The sequence below is a fragment of the Haliotis rufescens genome, unplaced genomic scaffold, assembly GCF_023055435.1.
Source record: "Haliotis rufescens isolate VD_foot unplaced genomic scaffold, xgHalRufe1.0.p SCAF_3, whole genome shotgun sequence".
NCBI lineage: Eukaryota > Metazoa > Mollusca > Gastropoda > Lepetellida > Haliotidae > Haliotis > Haliotis rufescens.
Genome location: NW_025964001.1, coordinates 26,219,196 through 26,238,580, shown reverse-complemented (window position 1 = coordinate 26,238,580; position 19,385 = coordinate 26,219,196). Strand labels below are relative to the sequence as shown.

The 19,385-nt window shown below is 39.9% G+C and overlaps 1 protein-coding gene across 2 annotated transcripts; it reads right to left on the bottom strand.

The window, feature by feature from the left end:
* Positions 1–10,565: 10,565 nt before the first annotated feature.
* Positions 10,566–19,265, bottom strand: LOC124144788. Of its 2 annotated transcripts, none has more exons than XM_046514350.2 (2): positions 18,988–19,265; positions 10,566–18,466 (listed from the first exon to the last, which is right to left on the bottom strand). In XM_046514350.2, exon 2 carries the CDS (start codon positions 18,406–18,408, stop codon positions 17,290–17,292), a length of 1,119 nt encoding a protein of 372 aa, XP_046370306.1. In that variant the 5' UTR covers positions 18,409–18,466; positions 18,988–19,265; the 3' UTR covers positions 10,566–17,289. The 2 variants fall into 2 exon arrangements, with proteins under 2 accessions (XP_046370306.1, XP_046370315.1); XM_046514359.2 differs by lacking the exon at positions 18,988–19,265 and adding an exon at positions 18,844–18,965.
* Between the last annotated feature and the right edge of the window lie 120 nt (positions 19,266–19,385).

The following is a 19,385-nucleotide window of genomic DNA, read 5'->3' as shown; positions in this document are numbered from 1 at the left end:
TTCTTTTATTTGGAGTACAAGTTATTTTCTGAATTTAATCTCTCTTATTTTGTATACCATATTTTATTTAATTTTCAGTTGCCCATCCCACATGCACAGGTATACTATTTCAAAGGATGCTGGTTGTTATTGATCATAATTGAGCTATGAATTTTAATAAATTAAGATCACATGAAATTCCAAGCTAATATAACTCAAATATATAGTTAGATCAGTGTACACTGTTTCAAATAAAGTATATTTAATGGTAATGTTTTTATGATCTCCATTTATTTAATAAAATGATAACACTTGAAAATACATCCGATGTCTATAACCGCAAGGATAAACACTATAATGTACTGTCAGTTATTGTAGGATCCGTATGTGTCTTTAATCACACGCCACCATAATGATTAAACGGCAGTGCCATAAGTCTCCTTGCGTCAGCCGAATTACCCTGTCATCATGATGGCAAACACTGATTACTAGCCGAGTAATTACCTGATTAAATAGCAGCATCGATTGCGACCCGAGCATCGCGGAACGTGCTCGCTGAAAGTACGCCCGATTCATTACCACAGCTCTCCACATGTGTTCTTGCTTTGACCAGTTAATGCATGGTGTACACGACTTTTTGGTGGTCAAGCGCCCTGACCACATAGCATGTTGAAGACTTGACATAATATTATCTCTAAGTAATACCCGATTGTACTGGATAAAACAAGACAGCAAAAGGTAATGGCATAGGTATTACATAACGCTAAATGTATCGTAATAAAAAAGGGACGAAACCCTTTCATTATCACAGAAGGTCTATATTATATGATGATTCCGACTCTATCATAAGCATGTGTTTATTAATCGATATCAAATAGCGACAAGGTGAGCTTATCCTGCCCGCCGGTGGCACCCGTCAGGATCACATGCAAGTCAATTGTATATAGGGATTTGGTGGTGCATTTGCTACATCCAGCAATATATCTGTTTGTACTGAATTTTTTTATGGAACTTTGGAATTTGTACAAAAGTGGAATGGACGCGTCTTTTATCAGATCTTCTTCGACAGTTAACTAACTTGTCTTATATGAGGCATTATTTCATATGTCACTAAAACCAAGTTCTTTGTTAACTAACTTGTCTTATATGAGGCATTATTTCATATGTCACTTACACCAAGTTCTTTATTAACTAACTTGTCTTATATGAGGCATTATTTCATATCCAAGTTCTTTGTTAACTAACTTGTCTTATATGAGGCATTATTTCATATGTCACGTATACCAAGTTCTTTGTTAACTAACTTGTCTTATATGAGGCATTATTTCATATGTCACTTATACCAAGTTCTTTGTTAACTAACTTGTCTTATATGAGGCATTATTTCATATATGTCACGTATACCAAGTTCTTTGTTAACTAACTTGTCTTATATGAGGCATTATTTCATGTCACTTATACCAAGTTCTTTGATCAACGAAGTAATGTAGAGATGCGAATGACAGGTTCATCTTCCCGAATTGGCTTCGACAGCATCCATCATGATTTAAATTGTGATCCCAATATTTTGGGCCATATTTTGAATCACCTGTGACTACACGACCAACAGGTATGGCGAGTCTTGGCAGCCACGAGTCGTGGAATGTTCTGGAACACGTTCCTATAACTGAACACCTTAGATGAAATGGGATTCGTAAAGAAAAATGAAAATGGCGGTTCTTGAAATTTGAAAGATTGTAGGACATTCAATGAGTTTTGTCTGAGAATGTTACTGAAGGTTAAAGCATTAATTTTCTTGTTTCCAAATTTCAAATTCAGGAACATTCAATTTCCTTGTTTGCAAATTCTATATTTTCCTGATTTTATGGAGTTTGTTTCTGGTTTGGCCAAAGGTTTCAAAGCAATATTTAGAATTATACTCTCTAGTACACACTGTCAGCTCTCACTGTGTGTATACCCATCCAAGGAAGGAGGGTAAACGAATCTTCCAAATCAAAGGTATTATTTGGCCTTCGTCCTTTTAAAAACCATGGTTGCGCTGGCGTCTTTGGGATGCCGGAAACAGACTCAAAACTTGACTTTGGCAGCTCAGAGAAAGGTTATAGGGTATACATAAATGATAGTAGTTATTGCATGGTCATTGTAGACGAGACTTCACTTCGTTTTAAGATAGACACCAAAATAACGCCTGATGCAATTCCCTAATTTGACTTGTACAAGATGTCTCAGTGTTATTTTTCAGTTGTCCAATTGACCTTTCTTAGGATGTGTTTGTGACGGGTCCCACCGGTGGGGCAGAATACGCTCACCTTTTTGTGAACACCTGACATTTCTTATGATTGTGGAAATAGTTTTGTCGCTTTACTTTAGATTCAGATTGAAACATTTAACATCTTAAGAAATCGTTATTGAGAATGTCTCAACAGATAGATACAGATGTTATGCACGTACAGATATAAACAGAGAGAGCGTTCATTGTCCTCAATTACGCTACCCGTTGTCATCAAGGTAACCACAGTGTCATTACTTAACGACCGGTAAAATAACAGATAATGTTTTCCTAAGAGAAGGAAATATGAACCGAGTCTAAGAACATAACTCATCTGTTCGTCCATCATGGGAACGATTTATTCCTTCAGGTAATATATATTTCATGTACTTTTATCATGCAAATATGTTCATGTGTTCGAAGGGCCTGGAGGTATATTTTCCTTTGGGTCTTATCGATTGCAGGCGGTAGCATCACATATACAAGGAAGTCAAATGACAAGGGATTCATGTTTTTCTGTATTTGGTAGACGTTGGGAAAGTATGGAATTAATGTGTCTGACGCCTGTTGTCATCGTCTGTCAATTAACTGATACAGTTTTCAGAGGACATGTTGGATACATAACGGTTTCCATATTTCCCTTCAAATCATGACCAAATTTCTAATAAAGTATGTTTATAAATAATTTATAGGTACTTAGTGTGTTAGAATATTATTAAAAACTAAAAGACGATTCTTGCTTAATAAGTAACTACACATGTCTAGTGACACGACGAAGTTCATATTTGGCATCTGATAAACAAGAGTTATGAATTATATTATTGGACATGTTGGATACATAACGGTTTCCATATTTCCCTTCAAATCATGACCAAATTTCTAATAAAGTATGTTTATAAATAATTTATAGGTACTTAGTGTGTTAGAATATTATTAAAAACTAAAAGACGATTCTTGCTTAATAAGTAACTACACATGTCTAGTGACACGACGAAGTTCATATTTGGCATCTGATAAACAAGAGTTATGAATTATATTATTGGACATGTTGGATACATAACGGTTTCCATATTTCCCTTCAAATCATGACCAAATTTCTAATAAAGTAAGTTTATAAATAATTTATAGGCACTTAGTGTGTTAGAATATTATTAAAAACTAAAAGACGATTCTTGCTTAATAAGTAACTACACATGTCTAGTGACACGACGAAGTTCATATTTGGCATCTGATAAACAAGAATTATGAATTATATTATTATATGAATATTGGCGAGGGTCTTTGAGGGGGAAGCCAGGGAATCAACACCATGCAGATGCCTTTTTGACAGAACATGAATGTTTGCCGAATATAATGAATCGCCATGACCTCTGACCTCAATAGACAATAGAATAATCATGGTGACCTACTTGGTGTCGTATCGGTTTGTTAAATAGATCGCGTAGTGTGTGAACATTGGTGCCTTACATTGCAGCTTATTTCAAATTAAAAGAAATAACGTTGTTCTGTAATCTAAGGAGCATTCGGATGTTATGTCCTTTTGTTGATGTTCTTCGTGGTACTTTCATTTGTTACATTGTATCGTTTGCATTCAAAGTGTGTATGTACGTACTAGCACAGACCCGTTAAGATCCGGAGTAGAATAGGTCTTCAGCCACCCATGCTTGTCATTGACTATGCCTGTCGTAAGAGGCGACTAACGGGGTAGGGTGGTTAATCTCGCTGACCTGGTTGATGCATGTCGTATCCCAATTGCTTGGATGGATGTACATGATGTCAATCACTGGATTGTCTGGTTCACACTCGATTAATTACTAAATTTTGCAGCGTTAAACAACAAACAAACAATGTACCAGCACTAGCAAGTAGCTCCGTCAAATTCGCCTTGAAAAGATGCGAACCAGAATACTATGGGTATGGGTCCGAAGCCCGATTATGTCTCTGGTGTTGTCAGCACTTACCCGTGTTCGTGGGTTCCTAGTCTGTCATACAGACCCTGAAACAAATATATCCAATGCAGCCCATGGAAGTCTATAATGCTTGGCAAGTCTAGATGCAGTTCAGTGGATACGGTTCAGATAAACGTGGCGAACTGAAATGTAACCGTCTTGTTTAGAAAGTATTGAATCTACATCAATGATCATTTGTTCATAAGTCAAATAGGCAGCGGAAGTCACCGGTGCAACCGGTGGGGCAGGATACTCTCAACCATTCGCGAACTCCTGGTACCATCACTATTTGATAGTGATTCATAACCACATGCTCATGATGCAGTCGGAATCTTACAATCGACTCTGCTTTCGGCAGAGATTTCTTATGATTGTGGAAATAGTTTTGTCGCTTTACTTTAGATTCATATTGAAACATTTAACATCTTCAGAAATCGTTATTGAGAATGTCTTATTGAAACATTTAACATCTTCAGAAATCGTTATTGAGAATGTCTGAACAGATAGATACAGATGCTTTTGGCGGAGATTTTTTTATGAATATGGAAAGGATTTTGTCGCTTTTATTCAATTCATACATATTGATAACATTTGGAGATGCAGTACCGGTTAGGAACGCTAACTGCTGTACATTTTCTTTATCAAACGTAATATAAACCTAAACACAGAAGTAATGTCAACTCTCTTTTTACATGATATGTAGGATCGATGATGGCATGTAACTGCATTTGATTAATAAATAAACTTCAATATAGTCCTCAGTCGATACGTATGAACCATCAAAATTTAGAAATATATTATTAGAAGTGAAAATACGTAATTGATTTTATTATAAAGATAACAGCTTACATTTGTCTGAGACCGTGAATATCCGGGGCAGAAGAGGTCTTCAGCAACCAATGCTTGCCGTAAGAGGCGACTTTGCTTGTCGTGAGAGGCGACTAACGGGATCGGGTGGTCAGGCTCGCTGACTTGGTTGATGCATATCATCGTATCCCAATTACATGGATCGATGCTCATAATGTCAATCACTGGATTGTCTGGTCCAGACTCAATTATTTACAGACCACCTTCAAATAGCTGAAATATTGCTGAGTGCGACGTTAAACAACAAACAAACAATATTTGTCTGAAGGTGGATGTAGTCTTGTGGCCATCCTTCGAATGATCCGGTCCGATTTGTCACGCGTGTGTGATATGTGAAGTGGCGCAAAACGTACTCACAGCACTTACATCATTGAGAGCAGCATGACCTATTTATGATACCCGGTAGTTTATATTGATTAGTGTATGAGTCACATGAACTGTCCTTGAATGAAAGTATGTACATGTGTCTATGGGTACCCCCAAGGTATATAGGTAAGCCCTTCTCTTATGTCTCCGGTCGTGATACTGCTGGACCATTGCGATTCTCACTTACCACATAGCCGGTACATGGACTTGTGGAGATTCCGAGTAGGAATATAGATCTCCAGCAACCCATGCTTGGCTTAATAGACGACTAAGTGGATCATATGGTCAGGCTTCGTGACATGGTCGATTGCAATGTCATCGTATTCCAATTTCTTGGGATGATAGGCATAATTTATATCACTGGATTATCTGGTCCAGATTCCATTTTATACAGACCGTCATCATAATGTTGGAATATTGCTGGGTGTGGCGTTGAACAACAAACAAACAAACATTCTTAAGTCGGTACATACACATACCTCCCATCCTAAATGTTATACCGTGTTTGTGTGAGAATTTCTTCTGATAAATAGAGAATCTCACCCGTATGTCTTTTGATATCAAATATATCAACACGAGTTGATAAAAGTGGAATTTTTTTTTTATCAATGAGGGTTGATCTATTTGATTTCAAAAGACACAAGGGTGAGATTATATTTATCATTCAACATCATTCTTCCAACTTTTTCAGTTTGTAGATAGTAATAATCAGTGTCTTAAGTGTAAAAAGTACTGCTAACAGCTTCAGTAGCTGAGCCATTGGTGATGTCATTTGATTGTGACATCATGGTAACAATGACGTCACAATGGTCTGCAAAGCATTGTGATGCAATTTCTTTGCAGTGATATCTACAATGTAGATATCGCTTGATCTCACCCAAGCGATATCTCCTGTGGGGGCCAGTTTTGGATGATAATTAGGAATCCCCGCGAGATTGAAATTCTGACGGTGTGGCCATGCGATGTAATTTATTACACAAAGAATAAAGTCATGTATATTTATCAAAATCGACTTAAAGACACAAATATATTATTCTTCTGTTTTCATTTTATTATTTCCATTGTTTTTCGTTGTGAGCGAACCACGCTCAAGGATGTGCAATGCTGTAACAAGAATGGGATACTTGGGCCCAAAATATTTGAATTATTATAGCTATTAAATAATCAAGATGAACTATCTCAACAATTTCTTTTTGAGCATCGTGAACTAGAGTGAGTGAGTGAGTATGGTTTTAAGCCGCTTTTAGCAATATTCCAGCAATATCACGGCGGGGGACACCAGAAATGGGCTTCACACATTGTACCCATGTCGGGAATCGAATCCGGGGCTTCGGCGTGACGAGCAAACGCTTTAACCGCTTGGCTACCCGACCGCCCCCGTGAACTAGAAGCATGATGTCTGTTCACTGTTCAGTTTTCTGTTTTCCCCGAATACCCGCATGTCCTCAAAGTGATACACAATGCAAGGTTATTTTTAGGAAATGTCTTATTGAAAAATTACAATTTAATATCATATCGTGACATAAAGATCGTATTTATGTTTGTAATATAAAAATAACGAAAGAATAAACGTCAGTCATCGTTAGTCAGTGAAATAGAAATTCGCACGACGTAAAGGAGTTTTGACTGAAATTCATATATCTATACAGATAAGCCAGAAGCCATTGTGTCTGTTTCTGTAGCAATAAACCCGCTTCAAAAATAGACACAATGACTCTTGCAAAAAGCAATCGCGTCATAGCGGAAGTAATAAAAGTGATATAATTATGCGATAAAGGCACATAAAGCTTTATGATGTGATAATATATATGGATATGTGGGATATGTCCATCAAAATGTTCGTTAAGTATTCATTCAGTGCTATCAGATCTACACATCCATTGTTATCTCCAAACAATAACAACATAGTAATGTAACTGTTGGGATAAATGACACAAATTCATGTTCAGTTATGCGACTTAAGTACTTCCTTTTTTTATATTTTGAAATGTCATATTGACAATATAACCTAATGTCCATAGTATATATATTTATAAAATATGGCATGTAAAGTATCTTCACGTATATGTTCTCTCTCTTCCACCTACACCCAGACTTATCCACCCACACGTGCATTCATACACATTAAAGGAAACCTCACACATCCACTTACACCCAGACTTATCCACCTACACGTGCATTCCTACACACCAAGGGACACCTAGCACACCCACCTAAACCCAGACTTATCTACCCACACGTGCATTCCTACACATCAAAGGACACCTCACACATCCACCCACATCCAGACTTATCCATCCACACGTGCATTCCTACACATCAACTGACACCCCACACACCAACCTACACCCAGACTTATCCACCCACACGTGCATTCATACACATTAAAGGAAACCTCACACATCCACTTACACCCAGACTTATCCACCTACACGTGCATTTCTACACACCAAGGGACACCTAGCACACCCACCTAAACCCAGACTTATCTACCCACACGTGCATTCCTACACATCAAAGGACACCTCACACATCCACCCACATCCAGACTTATCCACCCACACGTGCATTCCTACACATCAACTGACGCCCCACACACCAACCTACACCCAGACTTATCCACCCACACGTGCATTCATACACATTAAAGGAAACCTCACACATCCACTTACACCCAGACTTATCCACCAACACGTGCATTCCTGCACATCAACGGACACCTCACACATCCATCCACACCCAGATATGTCCACCTACACGTGCATTCTTTCACATCAACGGACACCTAGCACATCCACACATCCACCTACACCCACACTTTTCATATACAACAACACTTTCCCATCAGCATCCTGACTACCCATCAACAGACATATTGTCACATCCATTTAAACACCTAACACACCGTCAGCCTATACTAATTCTGCTATGACTGTTCTATCACTGGGTGTATTCAAGCATAGCCTGAGGAATATAACATTGCGATTCGATATATACATCTACCTTTGATCGTGTCGCCATTCAGTAATCAACATACCTGTCTTTGTTAGTGGAATAATACAATCTGCACGGACACGACCATGTCGCAAACAGCTGCTATGGTATTCAATTCCTGCCCTGAATGATTATCTAAATGCGACGTGACAATTTCAAAAGGTCATGTATAGATTTTTTGCGTTACGTGTCTCAAATGATCCATCGTCCAAGTGTCACACACCGGGTATACGGACAAGCTCATCGACTTTGGTCCTTCGATCTATTCACGGATGAAAACCTCGCTAATTAAAAGCAAGGCGTTGTTCGGCATATAGCATTATGGTATTACTTGCCATAAATACGATTGGGCGTTACGTGGCTCAATAGCGAGGTCATTGCAACTATTATATGATTATTGACCACGAGTGCACTGTCAGTTCAGTCATGTGTCAGATGGACCCAGGTGCCTGTGATCAATAACCTGATTTAACCTCCAGGAATATAACAAACATGCCTCTCTGACCAGCGTGTGGAGGCATGGTGTCAATCTCGGAACTGTAATCCCGATACTGTATTTGTGATCAACTGATTGCAAACCTACTCCTATATTCGAACCCTGTGTCTCTCCTTCGTGTACACGGAGATCCAACATCAGCATCCAACATGGCGGCACTTTTCAACAAGCGCCCGCCGGAATGACGCCATTATGATCTGTGTAAGAAGCTTGAAGTGTCCAGCGATGTTTGCTTGTCGGCCGCAGAGCGTTATATCGACCCAGCTGACCGCTCAAGGCCGAAGGATATTCTCTCTGCGATCAATAACTGGTCACTCTGTTGGCACTATCTACAACTTTCACACTGACCACTGTTACATGTGGAGCCTCTACGCTTGTCCTGAACTCTTGTTACATGTCTGAATATTCCAGACATCCGGTCCAGTTGACAAAAGATGACGCGTATTTGTCCAGCTATTGTTTATGTTAGCCGACTGAGACCAAAGACCAGTGGTCAGCCAAGGTCGTGATTCACACATAGTATGATAAGTGACCGCTCCGGCCATTACGTGGTGTATGGCCTACTTGCCTTGCTGGCCAGCTTGCATAATGGCGTCTCGAATTCCCGCGAGATTTACATAACTCATGGAGTAATTCAAGCTCCGTATTATCAGGTCGCTCGTCTAAGCCAGCGGTCACTTGGGGTCATCTTTTGGGGTCATCTGTATATCATCCACGCTGATCTCTTGATAGCTTCATGCTTTGAGGGCAATATAATATTTACATACAGCTTCAAGAATATCCCATAAGGACTGGCAAACAATACACAAATTTTGCACTGATTTTAATAGTGTTTTCATTCCAATTGGACAAGTATTCATTGTAATCACAGTTTTATCTTATATCACATACTAAAATCTTCATTAGAGGCAATAACCTGTGGTGATCTAACGCGACGAAAAGCTCATCCCAAGTTATAGTTTTCACATATTACATAAATAAGACAAGATCACTACGTACGCACAATGTTGGCATGGGTTTTCAAAAACTTAGCATCAACTGGTCGAAACGGAAAATCTCAAGTCAAGTCATTGAACGTGCAGAAGTGAACAGTATCTTCTGGACAAGCCATTACATTGATAAGACAAGATCACTACGTACGCACAATGTTGGCCTGGGTTTTAAAAAACTTGGCATCAACTGGTCGAAACGGAAAATCTAAAGTAAAGTCCTTGAACGTGCAGAGGTAAGCTGTATCTCCTGGAGAAGGACCATCTGTCTCTGACTCCTATGTCCTCAGCCGTGGCCAAATCATTTCCATAATTCACAATGGCGTTAACGACAGAGATATTTCTCAAGACGAGATAGAAATGTCTTTAAAGCGAATTTTCCCATTTGGCTATCGATCAGCCGAATACCTCGCTCATTTCTCCTGCTTAAATATACATGTACAATAATCGCCATGGTTGAGGGGACCACTTAAGAGGATTACTCTCTCACGACTCTTGGGCGGTTTACAAACCCATCCCTCGGCAAAACATTTCAGATTTTGAAGACGGAAGTGTTTTGGGTGGCAGCTTCGACCCATTGTGTACAATTGTACTCCAGTGTTGTTAAAATCATGTATAATAAATCAAAGATATTGACAAAGAAAAACAAACATAGATTAACGTGTTACAGATTTTAATAAAATTCGCTTCATGGCGAAACATTCTCCATAAATAACAATACTCTATATATATGTGAGAGTTTTGAGAAAGTGAGGTAGGTTAAAAAACCCGCTGATGGTTACCCGACAAACATACCCGCTCATCAATATCAGAATGCTACATAGGGACCGCAGACTCGCATATAATATTACAAGTGAAGAGATGGGTGCCTTGGAGAACAGGCACTCGAGTTCCCATTCGGAACACTTCGGTTGTTTCCGTTATGTAACGGACATTACCGAATACTTACGGGAATGGATATGTTAACGAGGTAGATGGACCGACAAGGCATGCATATTATGATATGACCATTCACCCGCAACAATCACATTTTGATCAACAGGAGTAGAATGTGGACATGAAAGACGAACCGTTATGGGCGTTGCCGTCGATGAGCAACGAAGTAGATTAACGAAATTTGTTTACCTTCTTACTGATAAGATCAACAAATTTGAGAAAGCGAATGTTGATGTGACTATAATTTTGATTGTTCTTTCCTGAGCATGAAATGTAATGAAATGCCGTATATGAATGAACAGCACTGAAATGTACAGGTTTGAATAATCGATGGAAATAAAAAGGCTTCTCGTGATAAATACCTTTGAGACAGCTCGACAGCTACTCGGAGTAAATAGAAACAAACCGTGAGTCAATAATAAGCTAATCTCGATAAGGGCTGAACGACATCACTCGTCGTCCCTGATCAAGGTTATACGATTTTGGATACGATGATTGTTGAAAGTCAATGAATGAAGCTATGGTCGTTTTTATTCGACCAATTGACATGTACTTTGGTAATAATATTATCAAGAAGGTAAATATTATTATTTTTAGTCACCATACAACACATCCACGCAAATATCGTATGAAAAATAACAATATCAGGAATATAGCATTGAATTGAAAGTATGTGCACATTTTCCCCAATACATCAAAAATATACTTTTGGGAATATAAAATGTACACTACATTTCACAAACAAGTGCCCCCATCTCTTCACTCCAGGATCACATTGTGGCGCTCAATTGCGAGCTTGCATATGAAACTAAATTAATCTAACAGTAAAGAAACTAGAACAATTTAAAGTAAAACGAAGTGGTTACAATTACACATTATAGACTAAAATAAAATATAATTTTCGCTCAAAAGATCTTCTCAATAACTGTATGGTTAAAGATGCATGACAGCCACGCAAACTGTTATTAAATCTGCAATGTCACCCATAGCGTTGCGTCACTTCCGTAGAGTGTGCACATCACGTGGTACTATAAATAGGACCAGATATAATTTGGGCTCATGAACGCTGAACGCACAGGCATATCGCCTGTCTGGTGTGATTTATGAACATGCAACCCAATGTCAGGGAGATGAAAATATACAATGTCTAATCTACTGTAAACAGTGACAATAAACCCGTTTTCGTCGGAAAAAAGTATTAATGTGAAGTCTATTTAAATAATCTTAACCCATAAACATTTCTTTTGAGTTCGTATGATTTAAAAAGGTTTTCCAATGCGTACACCATTTCTGCTTCTAAAGTAAATGATAACATGTCAGGCAAATTCAAACTGAATACAAAGAATATATTATCATTACGCCTTTACGCTAATTACTGCGTAAACACAACTCACTACCAATTCCGAAAACATCTTTTAGTTTCAAAATTGAATGAAAACATCGAATAAAAGTACTCAAATACCAAAAACATAACTGTGTTGATTTCGATGACAGCGGAAAATGCTACATTGAACAATCTTAAATCATTTGGATTTTTAGAAGAAGAATGTATCCTTCCTTAGTCAACAGAAACTGTTTGGTTTCATGAAGTATGTTAGACTCATAAGCCATTTATCAAAGGATAAGGATATGCACCAATGGCCTTGAAGCACTCAAATGATTCATACCACATATACACTAAAAATTCCTAGACAAAAATAGCACTTGACATGAAGCTTTCTGTTACCCTTCAGGGTACAACTAATTCACATAATGAACTGGGCCACAATATGGTGATACACTAGTGGATTTCTATGAAACGGCTTTCGGTCAGAAATGCACCATTTTTGTATGACATAAAGTGATGTAATAGTTACACAAACAGTAGAAACTAGCGCAATATACAACACTTTGAGCACTGTATTGACACAGACAAACACCATGCTGAATGTCCACAAAATAGTTGAACATTAAATAAGACAAAACATTTTAGCACGACATTGGCATATCAACTGATATAGCACTAATGCGATTGAAGTTCTATTTAAACTATTCTGCTATATATCAACGTTTCAAACAATCAGGTTTTCATATTCACTATTTAAAAATAAACCGCTGACTGACACATAATATATAGCCAATAGTGCAACACTTAACATCCATGACCGCAAAATACGACACATGTTGGTAGTCACACCTGATAACATTGATTTTTTTCAACACATGCGTTCAGTTCTCTAGTGTTTCAAAACTCACACATTAACATGGATTGAAAATAGTCAATACAACGCCATATTATTCTCAAATTAAAATTCGAATTATGCTACTTGTTGAACAAATCACATAAATCATAGGTAAATCGATTTCACCTGTAACATCCAAAGATGAAGACGTAAGACATTGCCAGCATATATTATTCAAAAGATGGAGATGTGTGGTGAATATTTACTTCTCGTAACCGATCGTATGATCACCATGCCCCGAAGCTTCGTTTCTCAGCTGTTTACGAGAGTCGTTTCCAAACGACACCTTATTAACTTCAAACACAATACGCCCCTTCATTGGTCAGTGAAGATCTTAAAAAATGCAACTAATACCACTGCGTTTGACGTGGAATGCTTTCAGCCAAATGCATTTCAAACAGATAAGTGTGGACTTTTTTTGCGTTTGTGATGGATATTAAGTGTCCTACATTGAAATTACCAAAACAGGCCATCACAACGTGCAAACCGAACTGGTTTCTAGGGTAACGTAGGAAATGGTTTCTTATGTAATGAAATTTATAAAACAAACCAGCATGGTGCAGGTCATCAATAAATCCATAACGTTAATGACAATAACTTGAAACATGGATATTTTTTAGAAAATGTACAAAACAAGTAGTAACCTTAAAATTCAAAGTGACAGTGCAATATACATTCAATGCATACATATTAAACACAATAGTATATAATTCTCACGCCCTTCGTGCGAGTGAATACATACGATGATAATATACATAGCAACATGACATATGATGTAATTCCCTGAGAACAAAATGGAGCGAGCGAGCAGACATTGGGACTGTGAGACATTCCCATGGACAGCAGGTGGATTAACAATATTACTTTGAAAGCCCCCAACACCAGCTGCCCATGGGGGTAGTCGTGAGGTAGATAGTGTGTACGAAAGAAGCTGTCTGTTAGACAACCTATTACAACTGCAGAGCCGACGAATGCTACTACACTGATTTAACAAAGGCAAATGCCCAAATTGGCAGTGACACATATAAAATAACTATTACAATAAAATAGTACTACAATTACACAAACACACTAACTAGCCCAGGCCCCTTGGTGTGATTGGTCTCATGAATGCTGGTAAATCAGTAATCAAATTGTATACAAAATAGCATCTCCTTTTCAGAAAATAGTTGAAGGGGATTTGTTCAATACGTACCCACATGCTAACAATGTGAATTGCTGTAAAAGACCGAAGTTCGGGAAACATGATTTGTCATCGTCAAAAGATTGAGTTCTAAAGGAATAGTTTGTGCAAAAATAGAAAGAAATAATCTCTCGAATCTGTTGATATCGGTGTTTTCCATGGCGCATTTTACCGTTTGTACGACATTGAATAAAAGCGCCTGAGTGTACCCAGCGCCCCCGAAAAAAGGCTGTTTATTATGTTTCAATCCAATCCAGAGATAAATGCGATGTATCATCCCTGAGGTTTATCATTGTTACAATCGATGTGGAGGGGGAATCGTCCTAACGACGACCCCCCGGGGCATATTCTCTAATGACGAAGTTTATCTTCTGTGTTTCAGAATAACGATTTTATGATGGCCAGAAGGCATAGCGTGTTACATGGCCTTTTCAGTATGAAGACCATTAATTGTTATGCTTTTCAATTCTTGCCATATATTCACAACTGATGACGCAGCTGCTGATTTAAACCAACCAGGTATACCTTGTGAAACGTAAGGATGGGTGTTTCTGAGTTGGAGCAAAACGATGTTTTTTTATCTAGTTCACCGCGTTCTGTGAGTGTGGCTTAATGTGACATTTTTTGAATAAAATGCATTCATCTACCCGTAATACCATTCCTCACAACCCTTGGTGAATTCAAACGTGTGGCAACGTTTATGAAGGGTTTACAAAAAAAAGCACAAGTCATCAGTTCATGACAAAGTACAATGAAACACCGAAAAAAACAATCATACATACATATGCATGTACTTAAAACACCCGCTCGTTCAAATAGCAACAGTTCAATCATAAAAACACAAACATAAACAAAGAGAGCTACCTCAACGACCTACACAACAAAATCTACGATAAATACAACACTGTTAATCTAAAGTAAAGTTGCAATATCTTTTTCATCAAAGAACCCAAAATACTTGTGTTTCGAGTAACAAAGTCAATTCGTGCTTTTTCTTGCGACTTGGAAAATATTATCACATCTGTAGCTGGTCGTCAAGAACACTCATTAAAATTGATATTTAAAAAATCTATTAATTACATGTTACTTGAAACACAAGTACCATCTTTGACCTAACAGTACCACTCAGTTCAGATCTGAAGACAGGGTATTGGCTGCTTCTAACACAATCTATTCGTATGCACACAAATATACCACCATCTATCCGAATTCATCCAACATCATTTATTTCGGATATGAACCCTGAGTTAAAAACACATCCTTCATGAGACCGTGAATTGTGTACAATTATGAATATTAGATTGGAACTTGGAAGTGGGCAAGGTGCCGTCTTGCTTCCGTAGTTGAGCACTGAGAACATCGTAATAAAATACACCCGTATCGTCAATAATCATGACGTCAATAATCAAGGTCTATATGAACAAAAGGATCTCTGGTCGCCAGCCAACATAGTTATTCGGCAATAACATACTAACATTTCGCACTCATTCCCACCGTAATGCAAAACCTTGATAAACTACTCCGTGTTAAAAACTCCTATGATTTGTCTGGTCGGGGAAAGGCCAATGCTGGGAGAATGGCGTGGTTATTACGCAAAGCACTAAACATGTCATAAGGGCGTATTAGAAATCACATGAATTCGTAGGACTTAATCACGTGTGCAATAATCAGCTGTTTATGATACAAGACAGTGTGGGAAAGTCCTACATATTTCTGCGATTGGTTACACCAGCAAAATACACAATCGATTAGCACTAATAGATTCAACAGCACTCAATACACATAGCAACAGGGATCCATAAAAAAGAGGAGCTTAGCACTTACTATGGAACCTATCAATGAACACTTTTCTCGATTCGGGAAAATAGCACTTCAGGTGAGACTGAATCCAATTTCACCTTAACCTACACCGAGATCTTGAGCACTAATTCAATTTTCACAACACTCAAAGGTTTTGGAGAACTTGATCTGGTATAAAATACGAACTAATCTGTGACATTAAGACGACGAACTTTGAATAGGCGCGTGGGCACAGGGGACACGACAACACAATTAAACAACTTGTAGTAAGTAATATGGCATAAATAATGGCTCACAATGAACATCTCTGTGCATAACAAATAGGAACAAACAATGGGTCGGTGTTTTAGCAGAGACATCAAATTCCAAATCAATGATAAAAGCTGGTCCAAGTCGATCTCTTCCGCTACACCTGTCGATTAGATTACCAGGCCTCAACAATCATGGATCTATCAAGCCGAACTTATTAACATTTTAAGCGTTCTGGATGCACTCGGGTGCACCCGGGGAAGATAATTCTCCGAACCGGATGAACCTGCCGGTTGAATGGGGGTGAGGAAGGGATGGGTTGAGGTTTTTGTGTTGCGTGTTGCGCCCTATTTCGTATTGATTGTGACTCAATCCCGTGTCAAGTAAAACAAGATTATATGAACCGTACTAGCTCTTACGAGTTGCACTTGAGGTTGGGGATAATATACGGGTGTGGTTTTGAGGATGCGCTTGACAGCTGGAGTATTTAACACGGAGCAGCCTAGCAGTCCCTGAGAATTGTATATAGTAATGCATTATATGTACATGTAATGACAACAACGTGCCCAAACGGCCGGCAGCACAGTGACGTGACCCGTATCGGAGTGGGTGTTCCAGCCCGTCGACGAACCTACCTCAGGAGAGGGCATGTCAAGTCTTGAAGCATACACACATGAATGAACAGCTGAGAGGTCACGTGACCGGTAGTGCTCAGCGGCTCGTACAGCAGGGTATGAATGGATAGATGGCTGTTGTAAACACGACCCCACAGCATATCCCAAGCACGGTGCATGTTCTTGACGGGAGTTTCCTTAACGTACAGCAATGACTAAACACATAAGACATTTGCATATAATTGGCAAACAACATGTCCATTAAACCCCTGCAACATGTAGGATAGAAAGCGAGACAGGGACTGAGGTAGTAGACTGACGAACCTGTGTCCATTGCTGAGGTAGATAGGCTGCTGACCGGTGGTCAAGAAATCCACTAGCTGTTATACAACATACACCGAAGTCGGGCCGTCTCTGTTTTCAGTGCTGCCACCTCCACTCGGAGTTTGAGGTTTTCTTGCTCCAAGAGTGCAGCACGGATTGCAATTTCGTCTTCTTTTGCACGCCTGGCATCCCGGGACCGTTTTGCAGCATCATTGTTTTTTCTTCTTCTTTCCCAATATGCAGAATCCTTTTGTTCATCTGGTAAGGACCTTGGCCGCTTGCGCCCTGCCGCTGTGAGGGCGGAGGTACTCGAGACCATGGGGCTTGGGCGGCTAGAAGGAGGGGGGAGGCGGGGTTGGGGGGACACGCAATTTGGCAAAGGCGGCGACATCGTTGTTCCGTTGTTGCTGCTGCCGCTGCTGCTGGCGCCCGTACGTGTCGGGCTCGTTGTTTCCACGCGCATGTGTTGTTTTGCCATGGTTAAAAGTTGTTTATCTCGTTCACGAAGCACCTGAAGTTGTTGTTGATATATGTTCATAATTTCGTCCGAACTCAAATTGAGCCCCTGCAAGGCTTGTCCGTCAATTTGAGGCATAGGCGGCATCCCTGCCATCCCGTAATACCCCAATGGCATTGATAATGCTTCCTTGGGGTAGGCTTTGAACGGGCGAGAATTCTTATTCCCGTGCAATAGTCTTTGGTCCATGAAGCCAGGCATATTGGGCAAGTGTCCATTAGGCACGAAGCCTGATCCCATCCCCGGGACAAGACCCATGGGTAGGGAGTTGGGGGACAGCGGTAAAGATGCCCGGGGGTCACCAATTGGGTCCGAGGACCGACTGGAACCATTGGAGGTAGTTTCGTTGGATTTATGTTCAGGGTATGATTCCTGAGACCCATGACTAGCTGGTGGGCTCACTGACGACACTTGAGAATCGTCTGTCAGACTTTCTGAGATCGACTCAACACTTTTCCTTTTCACAGAAAAATCCAAAGGAATATCCTGCACGACTGTCTTCTTCTCGTCCTCTCCTCCCATGTTTCTCTCCTTCGAAAATGTCCCTCTATCAGTGACACCGTTACTTCCGTGGGAGTGTCCGTTGGTGGTGTGTCTATGTGATGCTTGCGATATAGTTTCCTCCGTACTAGCATCATTCCCGCACTCCGCCATCTCCCCCTGCACTCCCCTATTGGCAAACAGCCATGTACACAACTCCGTGGCCTTCACGCTGTAACCAAAACATAGCGAGATAGTGAAACACTCAAACACCAGTACGTAGTAAGCACGACACAACTCTCGCCTATCGCGATACCTTTCAATTCACAAACCCCTCTCTCTCTCTCTCACCAGTCCATGACGCACTGATAAAGCTGCCTTTATTCGGGACTAAGAACAGGAATGTGGGCGAGATACAACACTATGTAATGAGGAATATGTCACTGTTCTCTGCGGTTGTAGGCCATAGTTTTCGCATAGCATCGATCAATGAATATGAGGATTTTCCCACAATTAACATCGTGGAAAGACGATAAACACTAACACATGGCTGAAGGCTGACTGAAAACAGGGCAATGAAAACATAGATATTGAACGGTTGTTACGTACCAGGATGAGAGCCTATGTAAGCTATATAACTGTACCGTGCGCAACGCTCAGGACGAGGGTCACTTGATGTGTACTTTAGTCGACAGCGCTGGCCGCTTGCCCATAGACCAGACTGATTGTATCACAACAAATACTGTATCATACCTTTGTTAGCCGCTGGCCTCTCTTCGCCGGATCGCTCCGTCACAAACAGCCATGAAATGTTAGCCATACAATGTGGTGTAATGTACGTGAACACAGGTCCATTATCGTTGGCTCTCTGACCCCAAATGACGCGAGGGTGTACCATGTATGCAAATCGCAAATCGCCCTCAGTGAAGATCACGTAATCCAAAATTAGCTAACCAATCGGGTTGGCCTCCTCGGAACGAGGCATGTCCAGCCGAACCGCGCTGACATCACGGGCAGGGCGCTCATTGGCTGACGGGTCCCGCACTTCAAGGTTGCGTAAGGACAGAGTGGTTGCATTACAGGCCAAAAGGTGACAGCCTCGTTTTGGACTTCAGAGAAGTGACCCTATTACATTGCGGAGATCGAAAACA

Coding starts and splice junctions, on each gene's coding strand:
- LOC124144788 (XM_046514350.2), bottom strand. CDS start 18,408: ATGGCGGAGTGCGGGAATGATGCTAGTACGGAGGAAACTATATCGCAA.